Here is a 23,074-nt window from a genome sequence, read left to right on the forward strand (position 1 = left end):
ACTTACTCAGCTGTGGGAACAAGCCTGTCTCATTTGTACCTGTGGGGGTTTCAGTTAACAGGCAACAGTGATGACACTGGGAGGAGCCAATAGCACTGAGTGGGCCCCCAATCATAGAGGTCTCTTTGCCTGGGCCTGGGATGACTTAGGTCAGAGGTTATGATGGCTTGGTGTGGGGAAGTTAGAGGCTTTCTTAGGAGGCATTCTCTCAAGGAAGTTTTTAATCATTTTAAGAGTTAGTGCTAGAAAAGTGTAGTCTATCCTAGCTCTGTAAGTTCCTCCCCAAAAACGTCAAATCCCAAGATAACAGAAAATAGACAGACAGCTTCTCTGTACCTCAAGCTTTCAGGTGACTGCAACCTGGCCAGTATCTTGAATGTACCACATGATTCGATTTATTTATTTATTTATTTACTTATTGGTACCGGGGATCAAACTCGGGCCCTTGTGCTTGTGAAGGAACTACTGAGCCAAATCCCCAGCCCTTGTGGTTCAGTTTAAATCAGAATTACCCAGCCTAAACTGGGTGTGATGGTGTACACTTATAATCCCAGCACTCTAGGAGACCAAGGCAGGAGGACTGCAAGTTTGACTTTATCCTGGGCAATTTGGCAAGACTGTCTCAAAAATGTACAATAGGGCTGGGGATTTAACTCAGTGGTTCCACCGCCTGCCTCACAAGCACAAGGACCTGAGTTCAATCCTCAGTACCAAAAAAAAAAAGTACAATGGCCCTGGATTCAATCCCCAGTACTGCAAACAAACAACAAAAACCCATTATATAGTATGAAGTTAGGCCTTTATTCATGAAGTAGATAAGGCACAGCATAAGGGGAGAGCTGTGTGGTCTCCATGGTAACAAGAGGTTCCACAAACCTCATGTCCTTGGCTCCCAACAGCACCTGGCAACTCTGCAGAAACAGCTGCTAAGTTGGTGAAAGGAATGGAGGCAGGCAGCTCATCCTGGTCAGGAAGGCGGAAAGCTGAAGGCAGCTAGCTGTGCGCTGCACTCAGTCCTTCAGCAAGTGCTGGGTGAGCACATCCAGCAGCTCCTGTTTCTTTAGCCCAACTTTCAGCCCATACAACCTGCAGACCTCCTTCAGCAAGGGCACGGTGAGCTTGCCCAGCGTGCCCTTGGTGGCATGGGCCTTCAGCTCCTCTTTAGACAACTCCACATTTGGCCTTTTGCTCCCAGAACCTTCACCATCTAGGGAGAGAGGCCAGGAAAGAATGACCAGAAACTGTACCAGTGGTATCCCAGCTACAGTCAGGGCCTATGATCTGGACTGCAGTTAGCCATTTTTATGACACTGTGATACTGACCTAAAACCTGAGGAAAATGGGTGTCTTGAAAAGACAGCTTCATTTAAGTACAAAATAAAAACATGCCATACCTAGGAGGGGTTACCAGTGGTGTGAATCCCATCAAGTTACCCAAAACAGTGGCTCACTCTGGGTGAGCACATCATTTCTTCCTTTCTTCTTTCTCCCCTTCAAAAACCAATAAAAAGAGCCTGGGATTTAGCTTAGTGGCACTGTGCCTACCTCACAAGCGCAAAGTGCTGAGTTCAATCCCCAGTACCAAAAAAAAGGAAAAAAAAAGTTGGGTATGGTGTAATCCTAGTACCCTGGGAGACTACACCAATAGGATCACAAGTTTGAGCCCAGTTTAAGCATCTTAGCAAAACCTCATCTCAAAAGAAAAGAACTAAAATAGGGCTAGGAATGCAGCTGAACACAAAAGCCTTGGGTTAAATACCTGTACCACACACACGCAAAAACAGCGAAGGTGGACTGGGGATTTAGCTCAGTGGTTCTGCTGCCTTCCTTGCAAGTGCAAGGTCCTGAGTTCGATCCCCAGTACCAAAATAAAATAACAGCAAAGGTAACTCAAGAGGCTGAGGTGAGAGGACCACTTGAGCTCATGTTCAAGACTAGCCTGGACAACACAGTGAAACCCCATTTCAAAAAACCACACAGCAACCAAAAAAAAACATTTCTAGGGGCCACGGGTGTGCCTCGGTGATGGAATGCTTGCTTACCATGTTCATGACCCTAGGTTAAAGGCCCAACACTGCAAAAAAAGGAAAACAGCAAAAACATTTACAGAGACTCTAAGTTCCAAGGTACCAAGGGATAATGTGAAGGCTAAGCACGAAAGGCCAAACTGAGGACAGTGAGTGAAGAGCCCCAGCGCCGTCTACCAGGGCACTACAGGAGTCCCTCTGACACAAGAGAGAGCACCACGGCCACCAGCTTCTCCTCACCTTCCCTCTCCTCAGTCAGGTAAGCAAGGCCCAATTCGGGCTCTACTTGGCCAAAGCCAGACTATTCCAGAACAGTGACAGTGCGCGAGGTGCTATCTCCACACACGAGTCACAGTAAAGAGAACTCTAGGTTCAGAGGCAAAAAGTCCACTAGAAAAAAAAACAGTTAACACCAGCAGTAGGTAGTGCACGGCAGAAAGAAAATCTAACAAAATACACCTCACTCGTAACTGGAAATTATAAATCAAAGCAGGACATAATTTTCCCTACAACATCTTTTCACAGAAGTATATGTATTTTAGAAGTATTTTAAAATAATACATAAGGTCCAGGATTGGTGAAAGCATAGGGAAATATGCTCACCCCTTCTTGGAAGGGGCATTAATCTTATCAGAATTCTCAGTGTCTACACCTTGACCCAGCAGCTCCACTAAGAATTTCTCCCGCAGCTCTACACCCTCTGCAGTTGCACATGCCCGCTGCACACATCCATCCGCAAAAGATCTGGTTAAATGGACTGGGACAAATCTAGCCGACAAAGCAAGCTGCAGCCTTGCTCTTGCAAAAGCTGTCATGTGCGAGAGAGTATACCAATCACTGTCCAACAGGCACGGCTGGGTAACACCACAGCAGACTGAAATAATGCAAATACGATTCCATTTGCACTGAGAGATCTGTTAGCATATGCAAATACACACAGAAATTTCAGAAAGGCCATTATCCTCTAAGACAATAAAGGCAACTTTTTGCAGGGGGACGACAGGGTCTCACTACACAGTTCAGGCTGGCCTCGAACTCACAGCAATCCTGCTTCAGCCTCCTGACACAAAGGCAGCTTTGAAAAGAACCTGCCACAGTTCCACAGCCATCTCCTTACCTTGCTTTCGCTTAGTGGCTTTCGCCTCAGGATTGTAGTCTGGTGGGTAAACAAGGTCCTTAAATTCATCTACCAGGGAGCCCAGTCTTTTATTCATTGCTTCAACCTTGGGCACTAGAAAGGCAAAGCATAGAAAGTGGCCAGATAGTCACGCACACCCCAGTGTCCTGACCCACCCAGTTCTGGTTCTGTGGGAAGCAGAGAGCCCCAAACTACTGGGATGAGGGAGCGGGGAAAGGGTCTGCTAAAGGCACAAAAACGCAACAGTCCTGCTAGCACAGCGGTGGCGAACCTATGGCACGCATGCTGCAGCTGGCTGTTATCACTGAACACTCTAAAAGGTTCAACATCACTGGTCTAGTATTCCCAAGTTTAGCCATCCTTCGGGGTGTGGGGACTGGGTTCAAGACCCCCTAAGATATAAATTGTTAGATACTTAAGTCCTTTATTTAAAACAGTACACACTGCCTGCTTCGCAAGCGCAAGGTTCTGAGTTCCATCACTGGTCCCTCCCTCAAAAAGCAGAACAGTACTGGGCAGGGGATTTAGCTCAGTGGCACTAGACCTACCTCACAAGCTCAGGGTCCAGAGTTTGATCCCTGGTACCAGCAGGTGGGGGAGTACAGTAACTGCACATAACCTACACACTACCTGTTGTATGCTTTAGATCATTTCTAGACAACCCATAATACCTAATACAATGGAAATGCCGCAAGAATATGTAGTTGCTACACTGTATTGCTCAGGGAATAAAGACCCTCAAAAAGTCTTCATGTTTAGTACAGAAGTAAGTTTTTTTCTTTTTAGTGCTAGGGATTGAACCCAGGGCCTTTGCACTGAGCTACAGCCAGCCCTTTTTTGTTAACAAAGGGTCTTGCTAGGTTGCTAAACTGCCAGGCTGGGATTTAACTTTCAATTCTCCTGCCTCTGCCTCCCACTACACTAGAATTACAGGTGTGCACCACCACAATGAGCTGCTACTTATTTGTAATACTTCTGACCCACAGTTGGTTGAGTCTATGGATGCAGAACCCAGAGGTGGGCTGCTTAACTCAAGGGTTTCTCTTCCACCAGACATAGCTGGAACCACGTAACACTGGGCTTTTAACACTAGCATTAAAGGGACCTTCATGGAGGGTGAGCAGGCCAAACTAACTGTTCTGAACTTTTCAGCTTCTGGAAGACTCTTGATTGAACCCAATCTGCTTCCCCACAGGTACTTATACTCTTGCCACTAGACCAGTGTCCCATCGTGAGTGCGTATGACAGTCACAATCAAGGGAGACAGCACAGCCTGGAGGCCTCTGCTGGGTACCAGGTGGTTTTTCTCATGGTGGGGCCGAGTCTGAAGGCAAGGGATCAAGCACAGGGCAGCCCTGAGTGGGAACCACTGGACTCTGAGTCGCTTACTGCTCAGTGGCTGCACACTGGGGAAACAAGGAAGCAGCAGCTCCTGCCTCAGTTCTGAGGCTACAGTGAGTGAGCACACAGGACGGTAGGGCCTGACTGATGGCGGGCACTCAGTGTCTAGTACCTGTATCTAACATTCATCAGTGTTAGGCACGTGGTGGCCTTCCACGGAGGCAGGGGGCTTAGGAGCCAGGCACTGTCTCCATAAAGACACACAGTCTGGACAGTGAAGTCTTTAGAGAGGCTAGGCAATGCACATTCCTGGCTCAGGGTGAATCGGAAGGAAGGCCTTTGATGAAAAGAACTTCTCAGGGCTAGGCGTGGTGCTGCATGTGCCTGTGATCCCAACACTCAAGAGGCTGAGGTAGGAGGATCACTGCCAGAGTGACATCTAAATTCAAGGCCAGCCTGGATCATACTGCAAGACCTTGTCTCAAGAATCACAAATTAAACTGAAAAATAAAGCACTTCTCGCCAGGTCCAGCCTTCTTACAGGTCAGATCTACTGCTTGCTCAGGCTCCATCAAATCCAAGGCTAAGGCCTCCAGGTTCCTGAAGTGCTGCTGCAGCACGGGGTTCTCAAAGCTGTCACTTCTGTTAAAACAAAGACAACAAAGGGAATCAACTAAAACATAAAGAGGCAAACATTTTAAGATGAAAAAAAAAAAGATGAAATAATAAAATCAAACCCAGCTGAACAACTGAGACAGCAGCGGTCCAAGGCTGGCAGAGAAAATCATTCCAAGTGAAAAAGCTCAACCTCATCACAAGTCCCTCTCCAATAAATTCCTTATATCTTGGGCTGGGGATTTAGCTCAGTGGTTCCATCGCCTGCCTCACAAGCGCAAGAACCTGAGTTCAATCCCTGGTACCAAAAATAATAATGATAAATAAATAAATAAATCCTCATCTGATCAGCTCTGAGACACAAGAGTTCATTTCTTTTCTTTTTTTCTTTTTTTTTTTTTTTCACCGGGGATCGAACTCCCAAGCATTAATTTCAAAGCAAACCTGTTGTCCTCACTGGAAGCTGCGGGCAGAGAGAAAGGGAGGAGACAGTGGCTGACACACAGTAGATGCTTAGTGCTCTCAATTGCCTAGTAACGGACTCAACTAGGACATTACATTTGTTTTGTGTTTTTATTTTTTGGTACTGGGGATCAAACTCAGGTCCTTGCACTTGAAAGGCAAGCGGCAGAACCACTGAGCTAAAATCCCCAGTCCCCAGAAGATTACATTTGAAGGATAAAGGCAACCTAGACATAAAGAAAAGAATGGGACAAAAAAAAAAAAAGAGAAAAGAACGTGACAAACTCTACAGCTCAGTAGCAAAAAAACTAAACAATGGGCTAAACTGGGCATGGTGGTGCATATCTGTGATTCCAGCATTCTAGGAGGCTGAGGCAGGAGGACTGAAGGTTTATCAAGACTGTCTCAAAATGAAAAAGGGTCTGGGGTTTAGCTCAGTGGGGATGCCCTGTATTCAATCGGCAGGTCTGTGAAAAAGGAGGGGGAGGGACTTGACAGACATATCACCAAAGACATACTAATAAAAGTTCAAGAGGTATAAAGGAAAAGGTTCAAGGTCACTGTCATCAGGGAAATTGAAGTCAAAACCTCCGTGAAAATATCCTCACATCTTGTTAGGATGGTTGTGTTCAAAAACCAGCAGACAGGGTGAAGGGAGGGCAGGGATAAGGGGAAAAAATGAGAACCAAGACCTGTCATGTAAAGATACAAGATCCCAATAATGAATGTAACTGTACTGTATCCCTAAAATGTACTAATAAACTCAATGAGGAAAAAACCCAGCAGACACACACACACACACGTGCGCGCACACACACACACAGACACACAGCAGACAGACACACACACACCCAAAAAACAAGCATGAAGAAACTGGAACCTCTGTACATTTGAAGGGAATATAAAATGGTGCAGCCACTAGGAAAAGCTAAATAGGAAACAGAAGCCAAGCATGATGGTCCACACCTATAATCCTAGCTACCTGGGAGAGGAGGATCTCAACTTTGAGGATAGCCTGGGCTACACAATGAGATTCTTTATTTCAAAAAAGAAGGAGAGGTTTAAAAACTTTTAAATATCACTACTTTTTTTTTTTTTTTTTTTTTGAGACAAGGTCTCCCTATGTAATTCACACTGTCCTTGATCTCACTCTGCAGTCCAGGCTGGCCTCAAACTCTTGGCAATCCTCCTGCCTTGTCCTCCTAGGTGCTGGGATTGCACCACCATACCCAGCTTCCACTATTTAATTTAAAATACCACTATTCAAGGGCTGGGGATTTAGCTCAGCGATTTGGTGGCCTGCCTTATAAGCGCAAGGACCCGAGTTCAATCCCCGGTACCAAAAAAAAAAAATACTACTATTCACTTCCAAAGAAATTGAAACACCAAAGAGGTACCAGTACCCCCTCTTATCTTCATTGCAGCACTAGTCACAAAGGCCAAGACATAGGAGCAACCTAAATGTCTTTCAACTCATGTGTCAAAGAAAACAGGGCATTGCTGGGTGCAACAGCATAAGCCTGTAATCCCAGCTACTTGGGAGCAGTATAGCCTGCCAACACACCAAGACCCTTTCTCCAAATGACATTTCAGGAGGATCACAAGTTCAAGCCCAATGGGCAATTTAGCAAAACCCTGTCTCAAAGAATAAAAAGAACCAGGGATGTAGCTCAGCGTGGAGGCCATGGATTTGATCCCCAGTACCAGAAAGGGAAAAAGTAGGTTGGGAGAGGGTTGGAATCCTGCAACATGCAACAATCTGGATGAATCCTGAGGACATGAGACTAAGCAAAATGAACCAGGCACAGAAGGACAGATCACACTTGCCACTTACACGAGAATAGTCAAACTCAGAGAAACAGAGATGAGAAAGGCACTTGCCAGGGCTGGAGGCAAGGGGAGTCGCTGGTCAATGGGTATAAAGTTTCATTTATGCAAAATGACTCACTTCTAGTGACCCACACACCACTTTAACTAGAGTTAGCAATACTGTACTTGAGCTGGGTGTGATGGTGCACACCTGTAATCCCAGCACTTGGGAGACTGAGACAGGAAGAGCGCTGTCAGTTCAGGGCCAGCCGAGGAGACATAGTGAGTTCAAGGCTGGCCTGGCACAGTGACACCGTCTCAGAAGACCAAAAAATGCTAGGGTCTCGGTTCAATTCCCAATATCACCCCCAAAACAGATGTGAAAACAACTTATGTCTGGTGTCACATTATGCAGACTCTGTGGCCTATCTTGTAAGTGGGAGGCAATGCTATGAATTATATAATCGCTCTTTTTAACCCTATAACAATTTCCTTTAGATCTACTTACTTTCACTCACTATGCAACAACATATAATCAAGGAGGAAGCCAACTAAGTCATTTTCTTGTTACTTCTACTTTTAAATTGTTTAACCAACTAATCTTTGTGTGTGTGTGTGTGTGTGTGTGTGTGTGTGTGTGTGTGTGTGTGTGTGCATTACTAGAGATTGAACCCAGGGCCTTTTCACTGAGTTATATCCCCAACCCTTTTTATTTTAAGGCAGGGTCTTGAGAGCCGGGCATGGTGGCGCATGCCTGAGGCAGGAGGATCACTGTGAATTCGAGACCAGCCTGGGCTACATAGTGAGTTCCACATCAGTCTCAACTACATAGTGAGACCCTGTCTCAAAATACAAAAACAAAAAAACAAACAAACAAACAAAAAAGACAGGGTCTTGCTAAATTGCTCAGTTGCTCAGGTTGGACTAGAACTTTAGATCCTCTTGCCTCAGCCTCCCAGAGTGCTTGGAATAGGGGCGTGCATGAATGCACCCAGCTATTGTGACTCTAAATCTACCAACAGTCCCAGAATCTTCAATATGACCAGGGCTTCCGTTCTCTACACAGCTTTTTAAAAGCTCTCAACTGAAAGAATACTATATCAGTTAAGTGAAAAGAATGCAATCAGTCCCTTGGTATAGGCCTAACCTGAGTTTCTAACAAGACCCAACTCAGGAGGCCACTCCAGAAGAGAGCCAGAACCCCCAAAAAAAGAAAGCCAGGACCCATCCTATGCTTACCTGTATTTGAAGCGCAGCTTCTGAACAATGGCTTTCATCTTGTCTATCTGCTCTGGGTTGGCCATGACCTTTTCAGTGACAGGCACATTTCGTTTATCATCGGCATAGGGTAGGAAGACAAGCTGGAAGCCTGAGGATGGAAAATGGAAATTCAAACTCAATTTCTCCTTTTTCCTCAAGAGGGGTACAGTACTGGGGATTGAACCCAAGGCCTCTGTACTGAGCCATATCCCCTAGCCCTGTTTAAACTTTGAGACAGGGTCTCCCTATGTCATTAAGTTGCTCACACTTGAAGTTGAACTTTCAGGCTTCCTACTTCAGCCTCCCAGATGCCGGGATTACACGCATGCACCACCTCACCCAGCTCACATATCTTTACCAGCTCTCTCTATTAGTATCATCAAGAGGGATGCCCTTCTTGAATATGCACTGTTCCTCTCCACACTGCCCCAGCAAAGACCCCTACTTGGGAATGGCAGCTGATTCTGGTTTCCAGTGCTTTTTTTTGGATGTTGGGGACAGAACCTGGGGCCTGGTGCGTGCTAAGCATTGCTCTGCCACTGAGCTGCATACCAACCATCTCCAGCATTTGAGACATCCAGAGCCAGCCAGAGTGGCCCAGCTCTGAGGGCCTAATTCAGACTTCTCACCTCTCCCTGCCTCTCTTCTACCCTACAGCATACGCCAGAAGGGAAGAGGTAATAAGGACATTAGGCTGACCTGGTACAGTTCGCTGCTTCAGGAAGGGAAGGACAGATGCAGCAATGAGCTGCTGCTGCCAGGCGAGAGGGTCCCCGCTGGCGATGCAGAGGGCACAGGGCAAACAGGAAGGAGCCAGCCCAAGCTCCTCTCCGTGCTGGCCTCCACTTTGCACACCCTGTGCACACAGCCTGTCCCACAGCTGCCTCTGCCTAGGGTGTCTCAATCTCAGAAGCACAAAGCATGACATGGGGAATCTGGAGCTGAGAGGCAGCAGCTTAATCACTGAACACAGCTGAGCATTCTGCTACCTGGGGATAAACACATGATGTATCGAAAGGCTGACTTGGTAAAGCGAGTTTTTGTTAGGAAGGCCAGAGAAGGACAAAGATGACCTCCTACTGAGTACCTTGTGCTACACCCTGACCTTACTTTTTTTGTTGTTTTTGCAGTACCAGGGATCGAACTCAGGACCTTACACTTGCAAGACAAGCGCAGCACCACTGAGCTAAATCCCTGGCCCCCTTACTTCTTTTCTTTCAGTAGTTTGGTTTTGGGGACAGAACCTAGGGCTTTGCACATGCTGGGCAAATGCTCTACCACTGAGCTGCATCCTAGTCTGGCACTCACACATTATTAACTTATTTCAAAGTAAAACAACACCGAAGGAAAGGTATTCCAGAATTCTCAACTCTGTAGATAAAGAATATAAACAGTAAAGTAAAATGCCCAAGTCTGCAAACTAACCAGTGACAGAGATGGGTCTAAAACAGAGGAAACTGAGCTTTTGGACATAAGTACAAGACAAAATCAAGTCTGACTTCAAAGTCCACATTCTTTCCAGTATACGCTATTCCTTGGTATCCACAGGATAAACCAAGGATTAGGTATTACAAGGTAAGCAAGTCAAGCACGGTGTTGGAATAAGGCCCCTGGGGCTTGCGTCCGTCACCCGCAAACAGTCCTGATCAGATGCACGGCTGGGCTCATGTGCACTGCGAAACCACAGGTGGTGGCCCCAGCTGACTACATCACACTCAACTGAGGACCCCTCTACCCAGCTCCCAGGTCTTATTCCCACTGACTACAGCTCGGCAGGGTTGCGTTAGGATCCCAAAGCACAGACATGCTCTGGGAGCCTTGGAAATCCTTCTGCCACATACCTGGAGGAGCCACCTGAATTTTCTGGTCATCCAGCTCCTCTTCCTGTGGCACCAAAGCCACAAAATAAGGGGGAGTGCTCTTTCGGGCCGTGTATCTGCACAGGGCTATGACCTCCTTCTCCAGACATTTGATGAGCAGGGCACTGAACAAGGTTGAGCTCCCTAGAAAACAAAAGTCCCAGTGACCTACATCCTAGAGTTCTCCTTTCCTCCCTCTCTGCCCACGGAACGAGCCCACAAATTCCCTCCCACAGTCTTTATTCCACAGGCCCTCCAGGATTTTCACGACATCCATCAGTAATATTGAGGGTGCTGAAGAAATCTTTGGTCCCTCACTCCCAGAATCTGAGCATGGAAACACTTCCAAAATGCCACATGAGCATCCCCATGCAGCATCCAAGAAGCGCCCACTCAGGGCGCAGGTCCATTTCCCTTGGTCCCTGCCACTCACCATTCACCAGGGACTCCTCGGGGTACACGAACAGGGAGGGCCTCAGGTAATGGTGCTTCTTCAGCAGGGCCAAGGGCTTGAAGCCGATGAGAATCAAACCTGGCTCATCAAACCGCTTCAGCTGCTCCGTTTCCTCTTTCTCTAGCACAATCTTCCGATCCCCGTAGATCTACAGACAGAGAACAAGAAGGCCACACAGAGGGTACATGGAGATGTAAAGTGGCAGCCACACACTAGCAAGATAAAAATCAGCTTTCTTTGAGCAAGAAGATGGCCCACCAGGGAATCATCCTATGACAATAGGGAATTACTGAGTGATTTTCTGGTACTTTACAATGATCACCTAATTTGTCTGCCTGTCTGTCTGTCTGTCTCTCTCTCTCTCTCATTTTTTGTGATACTGGGGACTGAATCCAGGTCCTTGGGCATGCCAGGCAAGTGCTCTACAACACAGTGACATCCCTAGCTCATTTTTATTTTGAAACAGAGTCTCATTAAGTTGCCCATGCTGCCCTCAAATTTGCAGTCCTCCTGCCTCAGCCTCCTGAGTAGCTGGGATTGTAGGTACACACCACCACAACTGACCTAATTTATCTTCACTAACAATCCAAGGAAGTAGATGTTAAAACTGTCTCATGGGGGTGGAGGCGGGCAGGGATTTAGCTCAGTGGTTCCACCACCTGCCTCGCAAACACAAGGACCTCAGTTCAATCCCCAGTATCAAAAAAACAAAAAACAAAAAAACAATGCAGACCAGTGTCAGAGCCCTTGCCCAGCATGCACAAACAAGAGGCCTCAGTTTGATCCCCAGCACATCAAGTAAACAAAAAAACAAACTACTTAACAGATGAGCAAACTGTGATCCAGTGGTTAGGTAACTCATTCCAGGTTATACAACTGCACTGGGCTTTAAATCCAGATCTTTCTGGTGCCAAAGGTCACTCTCTTCAGGTATTTATTGCTTCTTTCACATACCATGAGCTGTGCTCCCAGCCCACTCCTGATACACGAAAGATGCTCAAGCCACACATGTGGAATGAGAGGACCCATGTCTGGTGTTGGGTTGGGTCTGTGTGGCATGCAGACGTGAACACACAGACCCAAGAGTTATTTCCAAACTCTGCTTGCATTCTGACCCCGAAATGTGATAAACATCAGAACTAAGTAGCACAGTCAAATGCGTTGTGAACAACAGAGCTCCAAGGTTTTTTCAGGCATACTGATCAAAAGGAACTCTGCCCAGAACTCCTGCCTATGAATACACCAACAGGAAAAACTAGCCATTTCCAAAGTGGAAGAGGAAATGTCATCTCTTCTTCAAAAGGCAAAGCAAGCCACAGATTTAGCTCAGTGGTTCCGCCACCTGCCTGGCAAGTGCAAGGTCCCGAGTTTGATCCCCAGTACCAAAAAAGAAAAAAAGAAAGAAATCTGTGCTCCAAAAACATCTCGTAAGTTGAATCAAAATGCAATTTCATTTTAGTCACCCAAGGTCCTGAACTTAGGTAAAAATCTGATTCTCTCCCAAAGATGACTCATTTAATTTTAATTTTCAATGTCAAATCCCTCTATAGATTGAACAAAGTGAGAGGATGAGGATAATGCTTTGTATTTGAAGACCATCTTTTAGGTTCAGAAAGGCAGGTGTGAGTCATATCGAGGCAAAGGAACAAATAGTTCAGTATTCCATTAGTTTAGTAAAAAAAAAGTTTTAGTTTAGTAAAAAGAAATTCTCTCCCTTAAAAAGGTCCACTTCATACCTATCACTGCCCTAGCTCCTTCTGTCGTAGTTAAGCAAGCACGGGCCAAAGTTTCCACAGCCATCTCTTGCAAACACCAATGCTGTCTAACTTTCCAGCTCTCAGGACATCACTGACCTGAACACCAGGGTTCCAGAGAGTGAATACTTTTGTGTCTCTAGTGGGGCTAAAGAGTTGGACAGTGGGACTTACTAAACTGGCTAGGCCAATGATGGCAAACCTTGCATAGGTGAGCGCCCAAACTGCAATTTAAAACCCAGTCATGTATCGCAAAGTGCCAACACTGCAACTAAAACCTGAATACGGAGGTTTTAGTTTAGAAAAAAAAAAAAACTCATACATTAACATCTTTTGTCTTAAAAGAAAAACGTGCCACAGGTTCACCACCATGGAGCCAGGCTGTACAGGTCCTGCCTCCCTGCCCACTCTTCCGGCGGGAGGAGGCTCGAGATGGCAGCAGATCCACCCACCTGACACCGCTTGGTGTCGCTGGGCAAGAGCAAGCTGCCTGTGTTCACGTTGAACGTCCGAGTCTTGGTTTTCACTGCTTCGTTGGTTTCCCGGTACAGCCTCACTGGCGGTGGCTTGCTGGCCTTCTGGACCAGATTATAAATGCCCACAGTGAGTGCTGTATCTTTGTCAAGCTTAAATTTTAACCTGAGAAGAAAAAATGAAAAAGCTGGACTGAAAGGTTACATCTATTTTGCTATCTAAAATTCCTTCATGGAGGCCAAGCTCCATTTTGCTTTATTCTCTGCAACAATCCTAAGCAAGTCCATAGACCAGAGATGCACTACATACATGAACTAACTCCCCACAATAGATGTAATCAGTATGTACTGTGAACGTATATAAAGTGTAAGTGATAAAAGCAAAAAAAAAAAATTTATATAACTTAAAAGCCTACAATGAATGCTTTTTTTTTGGAGAAGGTCTCACTAAGTAGTTTAGGTTGACCTTGAACTCTCAGCAATCCTCCTGCCTCGGCCTCCCAAGTACTGGGACTACAGGCTGGAATACATTTGGTGGTGAGGGGTACCAGGGATCAAACTCAGGACCTTGCACTTGCAAGGCAGGTGGTGGAACCACTGAGCAAAATCCCCAGCTCTGGAACACATTTTAATACAATAGAATTTCCTATACCATGATCTCAGGGATCTAAACCACCAGATTGGTTTGAAACTATTAATGACTTTGAACACAACAAAGGGCATACTGTTTGGCCAGGTGGAACTCACTGGAAGAGCCCCTGTTGAGCATGAACAGGCCTGGGGTTTGACCCCAGCACCGTAAAACACTACACACCTGATCCGCTTCAGGGAAAAACACCGTGACCCCCAATATCTACCACATGTCAGCCTTTTGGCTAAGATCACGCATAGTAAAGGTCATCTGACAATCCCATTGGTCTCAACCATTTGAGGGCTGGGAAGATAGCTCAGTGGCATAGCATTTGCCTAGCATTCAGGAGGTCCTGGGTTCAATCCCCAGCAGAGAAAAAATGAGAGTAATACAATTTTAACAATGATAATAACCCTTAATGAATTTTTTCTCCATACCTGCTCTGTTTTGCTATTTTTTTAAAATTTACTCCTTGCCGAGCATGGTGGCACACGCCTGTAATCCCAGCACTTGGGAGGCTGAGGCAGGAGGATCACTGTGAGTTCGAGACCAGCCTGGGCTACATAGTGAGTTCCAGGTCAGTCTCAACTACACAGTGAGACCCTGTCTCAAAAAACAAAACCTAAATAAATAAATAAAATTTACTCCTAAAGGTAACTTAACAAGGCAGGTGTTGTTATCCCCAGTATAGAGAAGAAAACAATGTATTAATGAGTACAGCCAGGGACAACCTGATTCTGCTGGGAGACAGGGCTGTGCTGTTCTGCACGCACCAGTGATGTGGACATTAAGCAGGTGTGTTGGAGGAGCACCCACAGCAGGTGCACAGTCAGGGGTGTCAGAGCCACCACTGCCTGTCACTCCTCAGAGGGCACTGTGGGCAGCCGGCCTCAGTCACACCTGGAGAGCACGCGCTTCCGGGTTTCCTTGGCTCGAACCTTCCTCAACAAGTCTTCCAGCCTGCTTGATTCCTCAGAGTGAACACCCAGGTCTACATCCTCTTCTACGCTGATGATATCTCTGTAGAACAAGGACACATCAAAGCCCCCATGTTTCTTCAGGTGCATCAAGTCAAGGAAGATACCTGGTACAAGGAAAGACAAAAGTGAGGACAAAAACATCCAGCGAGAGAGCAAAAGAAATTTTAAAGAGGCCAGGTGTGGTGACGCATGCCTGTAATCCCAGCACTCGGGAGGCTGAGGCAGGATTGCTGTGAGTTCAAAACCAGCCTCGACTACACAGTGAGTTCCAGGTCAGTCTCAACTACATAGTGAGACCCTGTCCCAAAAAACCAAAAAAAAAAAAGAGAGAGATAGGGTATAACCAGGCATGGTGTTAACACACTTGCAACCTCGGTAATTCAGAAGACCAGGGACCTCAAGTTGGAAGCCAACCTGGATCGCACAGCAAAACCTTGTCTCAAAAATAAAAAGGGGGCCGGGTGTGGTAGTGCACCTCTTTGGTGCATGCAGGAGGCTGAGGCAGGAGGATCACTGTGAAGTTCAAAGCCAACCAGGGTGATATAGTTCAAAGCCACCCTGCACTATATAGTAAGACCCTCCCTACCTAAAAAAGCTGAGAATTTAGCTCAGTGGCACCATCCTGAGTTTGATCACCAGTACTGAAAAAAAAAAAAAAGGCAAGGGACATAGTTCAGCACTTCTGTGTTTAATCCCCAGGACCACAAAAAAAAAACAGACTAATAGAGAGAAAGGCTGAGACTCATTATGTTGCCCAAGGATGTCCCAAATTCCTAGACTCAAGAGATACTCCTACCTCCGCCCCTCCAGTAGCTGGGAGTACAGTTATATACTCTGTGCCTCCTTCAAATACTTTCTTCAGTTACACCCAAATTTGATTTTGGATTTTTTGGGGGGGGGCAGTTATTGGTCTGTATTTTGAAAAAGGGTCTAAGCAGTCCAGGTTGGCCTTGAATTCACTAGGTAGCCCACGCTGCCTTCATACTCATGGTGATCCTCCTGCCTCAGCCTCCCAGATGCTGGGAGGACAGGTGTGCACCATTATGTCTGGTTTCTCAAATTTGATTCTGAAAGCTCTCCCTAAAACTAAATGGTCATTAACATTTTCAGCACTTAAAGAGGCACGATTACATGATTACAGACATGGTGCCTGTCATCCCAGCACTTAGGAGGCCTCTGAGGCAGAAGGACTGCTGAAAGTTCAATGGCAGCCTGAATTTCATAGCAGGATCTTGTCTCAAACAAACAAACAAACAAACAAAAAACAAACAAATCACTTCAGACAACTTACTCAAATACTCACGTTCACCATAGTATGTTAAGACAAGATTGCTCTAGTAGACAGAATGGCAAGACCATTTTTGGTGTTGTTATACTGGCGTCTTCTACTAGCTTCAATTTAGGCCTTCACCCTGAACTGTACTGACAACTCTTTTCTGTTGTTGCTCACGTCCCTTTTTCACTATATTCTTTTATTTCATTCTACATAGTGAAAAGCAACTGCTTGACATTGGCAATAAAGTAACAAAAGCTGAGCGGCTGTGGTGCAGGGGTCAGGGCCAAGAGGATGGAAACTTTGGGGCCAGCCTGGGCAACTTAGCAAGACACTGTCTTAAAGTTTTAAAAATAATAATAAAGGCTGGGACTATAGCTAAGCATTCCCTAGGCTTGTGCTTGATCCCTAACACTGACAAAAAAAGAAAAACAAGAGCAATAAAGTGAAGCACCAATTCATAGAACAGGCAACTGCCTACCAGTGTCACGGAGGTCGCTGGCCTTGGTCCTGGCCCGGCTGGCCTTGGAACTGTCACTGCTATGGGGATCGTCGACGTTGGTGAAGAGCATGATCCTCTTATGACTCATCTTGACCTGCACATCGCTGAAGAGGTTGGCACAGACCCACAGCACTTCACTCAGCGAGTAGTCACACCCGTGGCCAATCAGGTCTTGGAAGTGTGTTTGTCCCTGCTGCCCCTTAAACTGGTCAAGCTCCAGCACTCGTTTAGCGCCTGGTCAGAGGGCAGGGGAGTCAAATGGGCACAAAAACATCTCAGCACCAGTGGTGGTCACCTTCACCACAGGCAAACAAAGACTAGACACGCACAGTGAGGCCCAGGGTGGGAAAGCAGACTCCTAGACAAGATGGAAGCTGCTCCCTCCCCTCGGCCCTCTATCAGGACAGTGCATCCCCATAGAGGGAAACACTCAGGCACCACTGACCTGGGTTATCCAGCTCTTGTAAAACGTAAATATTTTTGAAATTCACTGAATTTTTGTCTTTCTTGGTACCATAGAACACCACTCCCAGGAGATCTCGGTCGCTGCTTATGATCTTGTTTGTATACACACTCTGGATACACTGGGAAAAAAATCCAATGAGCATTTATTTACCACCACACTTCACTTCTGCAAGTGGCTGGCTTATAGTAAGTGCTCAATAGGTGTTGGCCCCATCTGTACGTCGCACTAGAGTAACACAAGACCTCGACTTTCAGGAAACTCTCCAGTCAGTGAGACTGGTGAACATAACTATGATGTTACAACAAAAGGCAAAGCTGGGCATAGCGGCACACACTTGTAACCCCAGCACTCTAGAAGGCTGAGGCAGGAGGATCCCAAGTTCAAGCTCAGAATGGGCAACTTAACGTAGGGAAACCCCACCTCAAAAATAAAACTTTTTAAAAATGGCTGAGGAAGTAGCTCAATGCAAAGATCCTGGGCTGAATCTCCAAAACTAAAAAAAAAAAGGAAGAGCAAAGTGCCATATATATGTATAAGCAGTCCCTACCACAAGAAGCCAGAGAAAGTCAAACCTATATATCCTCAGGGAGGAGACGGTCCCACCAGGGCAAAAAAAAAAAGCCCAATGCTAAATTGGAAACCTGGAGTCGAGTCCCACTGATGTCACTTAACTGGCTCAGTTTGGACATGTCACCTGCCTGATCTTTCCTCAAGTATTCTCATACCAAGAAACAGTTTATAGATATAAAATAATCGTTAGGGTTACCAAGAAGTAGATGTGACCCAATGACAGGTCAGTAATATTAATAGCATCCCTTGAAATAAAATTGCTTACTTAATTACACAGCTAATGACCCCAACATTCCAGCCAACGGAAAGATCTTCTCATCTAAACTAATATCAGCATCTGGGGGCACAGACAAAATTAAGTTCTGAGTCTACAAAGCTGAGGAATAAATCAACTGTGGTGACTTTCTCACATCCTGCTTAAGCCCCTACCTGCCCTTCCTTTAAGTCTTTTCTTCTTCTTTTAGTAGCTGAGATTGACCCTAGGGCCTCTACACCGAGCTACATCACCAGCCCTTTTCTGTTTTTTATTCTGAGACAATGTCACTAAGTTGCTAAATTGCCCAGGTAGAGCTTGAAATGTCTTATCTTTAAATGCAGGATTTATATTACAGCTAGTTACTGACAATAAATAATCTGCACAGCAAATAGTCACTTGTGCAAATATTTTAATCTACTATTTGACTATCTACAGGTTTTACAAAGATTTGGTGAGGGCTCTTTCTAAATTCTAAGAATTAAAAACAAAACCTCTGTTCGATCCAGTAAAACATGTTCTGCTTTGTTTTTTGGGACAGGGTATGTAACCCAGGCTGGCCTCAAACTTTCGGGCATTCTCCTGCTTCAGACTCTCAAGTTCTGGGCTAACAAATCACGTGCCACCACATCCGGCTTCACAACACATCTGAAACAGTACAGAGGTTACCCCTGTGCAAGATGAGAAAAAACTATCAAATACTTGGTGTTCATTTGTAAATGCCTCATTCATCTGGTTCTAACATTACTTCAATGTGTGGTGGTGGTGATGGTACTGGGGATCAAACCCAGGAATGCTGTACCATTGAGCTACAGCCCCAATTTTTTTTTTTTTTTTAAGCAGGGTCTCACTAGGTTGCCCAGGCTGGCTTTGGACTTGTGCTCCTGAGTTGCTGACATTACAGGTATGCACAACCACACAGCTAACCCTTCTTTCTCAACTGCAATCATAGAGAGCTACCCTGAGAGGCTAACCACCACACACCACTCACAAACCTTCCAAAGAATCCATGCTTTTAAAAGTGATGCTAATACCTGTTTGTTGTTGTTTATTTATATTATTAATCAAATAAAAAGGTAGTCTTACCTGGATGCTCATATCAAAAGGAGTCAATTCATTTTCACCCTGAGATTCAAACATGGGCCTGGAGGCATCCACCAAAAATATCAAACTATCTCTTCCTGAGTATTTATATTCTCCTATGTGGAGAAAAAAACAGAAGAGAATGTTTACCCTTGTATCACTCATACAAAACAGAAAAGCCCCTAAAGCAAAAGTATAAACCAGTAAATTATAAGGCAGCTACCCCTAAAACCACCACCCATGTCAGGAAACAGAAATAAATTTGATTAATTACACACTAATATCATCAGCACGCCAGAGTCCTTCCTATATTCCTGCCCAGTTATAATACCCACCTCACCCCTAAGTACTACTATCCTGACTGCTGCTAATCACTTCCTTTTCTTTTAGTTTTATCATTGTAGTGCTATTCCTCAACATTAAACATTAAAAGTCAAAGTTCTGTCTTTTTAAGAGACGTTTTTTGGAGTCTCAGTCTATAGATATGCTTCTATCTTCCCTTGTAAATTATCTGCTGATAAACCAGGACACTGACATCTACATTTAACTTTCCTATATTGAGTTTTGCTGAATGCATTTATTATTTCCCTTTCTTTCCCCCCCTAGTGCTGGAGACTGAACCAGGGGCTTTTTTAAAATTTTGAGATAAGGTCTCACTAAATTTCCCACACTCGAACTTGGAATCCTCCACCATCAAATTCCCAGTTACCTGGGGTTACAGGTAGGCACCACACTCAGCATTCTCATTTTTTTGTTTTTTGTTTTTTTTTTCTTTTTGAGACAATCTCTAAACTGCCTACTCTGCCCCACACCCAGCTACACTGGACTTAATACAATAAACTTAATTCACTGCCTTTTGGAAAACAACATAGTAGTACTGTATCTGTCAAAAGCCAACAAAAACTATCTTAACCAGGTGAAATCTACCTCAGCCATCTGCCTTAAGATGTGGAAAACTCCTTATGCAAAATTTATAACAATGTTATTAAAGCAACAAATTGAAAATAACTAAATTACCCAACAGAAAATAGAATTACAGTACATTTAAAATAAGTTACAAAGACTACATACATGTAACTATTTGTAAAGATGTATCTATGACACAACAAGGAAAAAAAGGAAGAATACATGCTTAAAATTAAGAATACAGCTGGGGATTTAGCTCAGTGGGACTGCCTGCCTTAAAAGCCCCAGGTCCTGAGTTTGAACCCCAGTACCAGAAAAATAAAAAAAAGAATACATGTTTTCTCCTTTTCCATTAATTTGCCAAAATGACAAACACAAAGGGAAAGACGAGGGGGACCTGGTATATGTTCTCTAAGCCTTTTAGAAAACATGGGGTTGTTCCTTTGGCCACATACACGCAACTGTACAAAAAGGGTGATATTGTAGAGATCAAGGGCATGGGTACTGTTCAAAAAGGAATGCCACACAAATGTTACCACGGCAAAACTGGAAGAGTCTACAGCATTACCCAGTATGCTGTTGGCATTGTTGTAAACAAGCACATTAGGGGCAAGATACTTGCCAAGAGGTTTAATGTGCATATTGAGCATATTAATCACTCAAAGAGTCGAGACAGCTTCCCGAAACGTGTCAAGGGAAATGATCAGAAAAAAGAAGGAAGCCAAAGAGAAAGGGACCTGGGTTCAGCTGAAGCGCCAGCCTGCCCCACCCAGAGAAGCACATTTTGTGAGAACCACTGGGAAGGAGGCTGAGTTGTTGGAACCTATTCCCTATGGATTCATGGCATGAACTGGGGCAATAGCTCCGCCATGCAGCACCTAATTAGCAGCTGAGTGCCCTAAGCCCTACTTAAAAATAAAAAATCATCCTGTTTTTTTAAAAAAATATATGTTTTAACAATACATATTTAAAATTATTTCTCAAACAAGAGTGGTATAAAGTAAAATGGATAAAATGTACACGCACTATTTTATTACAATAGAGCCGGGGATCTGGCTCAGTGGTTCTGCCGCCTGCCTTGCAAGCGCAAGGGCCTGAGTTTGATCCTCAGTACCAAAAACAAAACCCAAAAATCTATTATTACAATAAAAAACAAGATACAAAGAAAAGCACACACATGTGTATGTGTGACTTAAAAAAGACTGAAAATTAGATGACGGAAGAATTCAAAATGCCGAAACGAAGCAGGGCATGGTGGTCTTTCGTGTAGTTCTTGTTACTAGGAGGCTGAAGCTGAAGTCTTTCTGAGCCCAGCAGTCCAAGAGGCCAGCCTGGGAAACATTATGATAATGAGACCCTGTTGCAAAAATTAAAAAGACAGCTTGGCATGGACTCTTTGTAACTCTAGTTATTCAGAGGGCTGAGGCTGGAGGATCACAAATTCAAGCTCAACTGAAGCAGTTTGGCAAGAAGAAGCCTTAAACTAAAAAGGACTGGAGTTGTAACTCACAGGTAGAGATCACACCTAGCGCGTGCAAAATATAAACGATACAAAGAAATAAAAATACAAAATAACGGCAGTAGTTAGGATGGTAGATTACAGTTAAGTACACATAGATTACAGGAAGTTTTATTTTTTGTTTCCTCTTTTCACTTTTAATAAAAACACTTTAAAAAATTCTACTCAGGAATGACACTGACCAGAATACAGATTACACATACCCTTTATTTCTCTTCCTTTGCCTGATGTGTTACTAATTGCCAAACCCAAAAGCTATCCTGAACTGTGTCACTGACGTTCACTCCTCCACGGATGCAGTTAGTTATTGCAGAGTAAGGCAATCTTACAAAAGTCCCAGAATGAGTACAACTACTTTCTCAGTTGAGGAAGGGTCTTACCTGAGCCACATAAAGTGACAAAGGATACCCCCGAACAGATTCGTTTATTGGAGTTCAACAGATGTCAACTTACTAGTAACTAGAAAAAATGTAAAACTAGAAATGTCCCTCGGACTACAGCAGGTCATAAATAAAAGGGCCCGGGTTGGCTCTGCAAAGCTCAAAGGGAGAATTTCAGATTATGTGGGGAGAGAAAGGTGGGCCACTCGACAAACAGCGGCAGGAAAGGTATTTCTGCTACACACAGGACAGCACTACACATTAAAGTCACTTACCACCTGCATCAGGGTTCTCCTCCTCCTCTTCCTCTTCATCGCCCTCGGTTTTATAGTAAGACTCCCACCCTGACATGTTGATTTTTGCTAAGTAAAATAAGATAAGGTAACAAGCAAATACCCTTCTTTCTCTCCTTAGGACAGAGGCTGTCCTGTCCAGGGTAGTCTCAAACTAGGGATCCTCCTGCCTCGACCTCCTGAATGGCTGGGATTATGGGAGTGCACCACTGTGCCCAGCAGTACTAAATCTAGATAGAAAATATGTCAGCTTCTAGGCTCTTCTGAGAGTTGTTCTAAAGGCTCATAGTTACTAGTGAGGATGGGTCCTTATGCCTCCAGAGCTCTCGGTCGTTGAGATGCAGAAATGAAGGGACTCGGGATCATTCTAGCAGCAGCTTCATTCCAGCTGTCCTCTGGGAGCCAAGGGCCTGCTCTGAACGTGGGCTGGGGCAGCCCGATCTCTAACCCCGGCCCAGCCTCTAACGCTATCTGCACTAAAGGGGTCCTAGGTGCCCCACCGCTCAGCCAGATACGCCCACTCAAGTCCAGCGCAGACTGGCCACGGAAACCGGACTCGCCTCCCCCGCGAGTAGCGGGATGCAGCAGCAGTCCCTACTCATAGTTGCATACTTCTGGCGGACACTGCCTCCCACCAAGGCTAGGGAGACGAGCCAGACTGAACAGCAGAGCAGGACGAAGCCAGTCCTGGGCTGCAAGCAACACGCACAGGGCACGGAGGGCCTACCTCAGCCGCAGAGAACGCGCCCAGGAGAAGAGAACTACGCGTGCGCAGGCTGTTGTTTTCGCTCTCTCCGCCTTCATCTACGCCCCTTACGTCAGCGCGCACAGCACGACCTTCTTTCTTCCCGGCTGTCGCGCCGACTCCTACAACCCTGCACCCAAATCTGTCGAGAACGCCCCGCCCCTTTCGATGAAGCCCCGCCCCACCGCCGTTAGGCGGTACGCACATGCGCCAGAGTATGTCCCCGCCCCCGCCCCCGTCCCCTCTTTAGTGCAGACCCTCCCGGTTCCCTCTGTCACCTC

The 23,074-nt window shown here is 45.4% G+C and overlaps 1 protein-coding gene and 1 pseudogene across 3 annotated transcripts in view; one reads left to right on the plus strand and one right to left on the minus strand.

Moving 5' to 3' along the window:
- Xrcc6 (X-ray repair cross complementing 6) overlaps positions 1-22,947 on the minus strand; it is a 29,043-nt gene extending 6,096 nt beyond the window's left edge. The window contains exons 1-13 of one of the 3 annotated variants that reach the window (XM_019208976.2): positions 22,776-22,947; positions 22,031-22,117; positions 18,954-19,066; positions 17,024-17,162; positions 16,558-16,812; positions 14,724-14,907; positions 13,172-13,358; positions 10,945-11,113; positions 10,494-10,655; positions 8,632-8,761; positions 5,048-5,148; positions 3,145-3,258; positions 784-1,207 (exon numbers count right to left, since the gene is read on the minus strand). In XM_019208976.2, coding sequence (XP_019064521.1) covers positions 1,011-1,207; positions 3,145-3,258; positions 5,048-5,148; positions 8,632-8,761; positions 10,494-10,655; positions 10,945-11,113; positions 13,172-13,358; positions 14,724-14,907; positions 16,558-16,812; positions 17,024-17,162; positions 18,954-19,066; positions 22,031-22,106 — 1,827 coding nt within the window. In that variant the 5' untranslated portion in view covers positions 22,107-22,117; positions 22,776-22,947 and the 3' untranslated portion in view covers positions 784-1,010. The other 2 variants (XM_010634457.3, XM_019208977.1) reach the window with 2 other exon arrangements.
- On the plus strand, positions 20,219-20,705 carry LOC109118363 (annotated as a pseudogene).
- Positions 22,948-23,074: the final 127 nt, after the last annotated feature.

This window comes from Fukomys damarensis, unplaced genomic scaffold (genome assembly GCF_012274545.1).
Source record: "Fukomys damarensis isolate Sample0158 unplaced genomic scaffold, DMR_v1.0_HiC HiC_scaffold_19, whole genome shotgun sequence".
Lineage (NCBI taxonomy): Eukaryota > Metazoa > Chordata > Mammalia > Rodentia > Bathyergidae > Fukomys > Fukomys damarensis.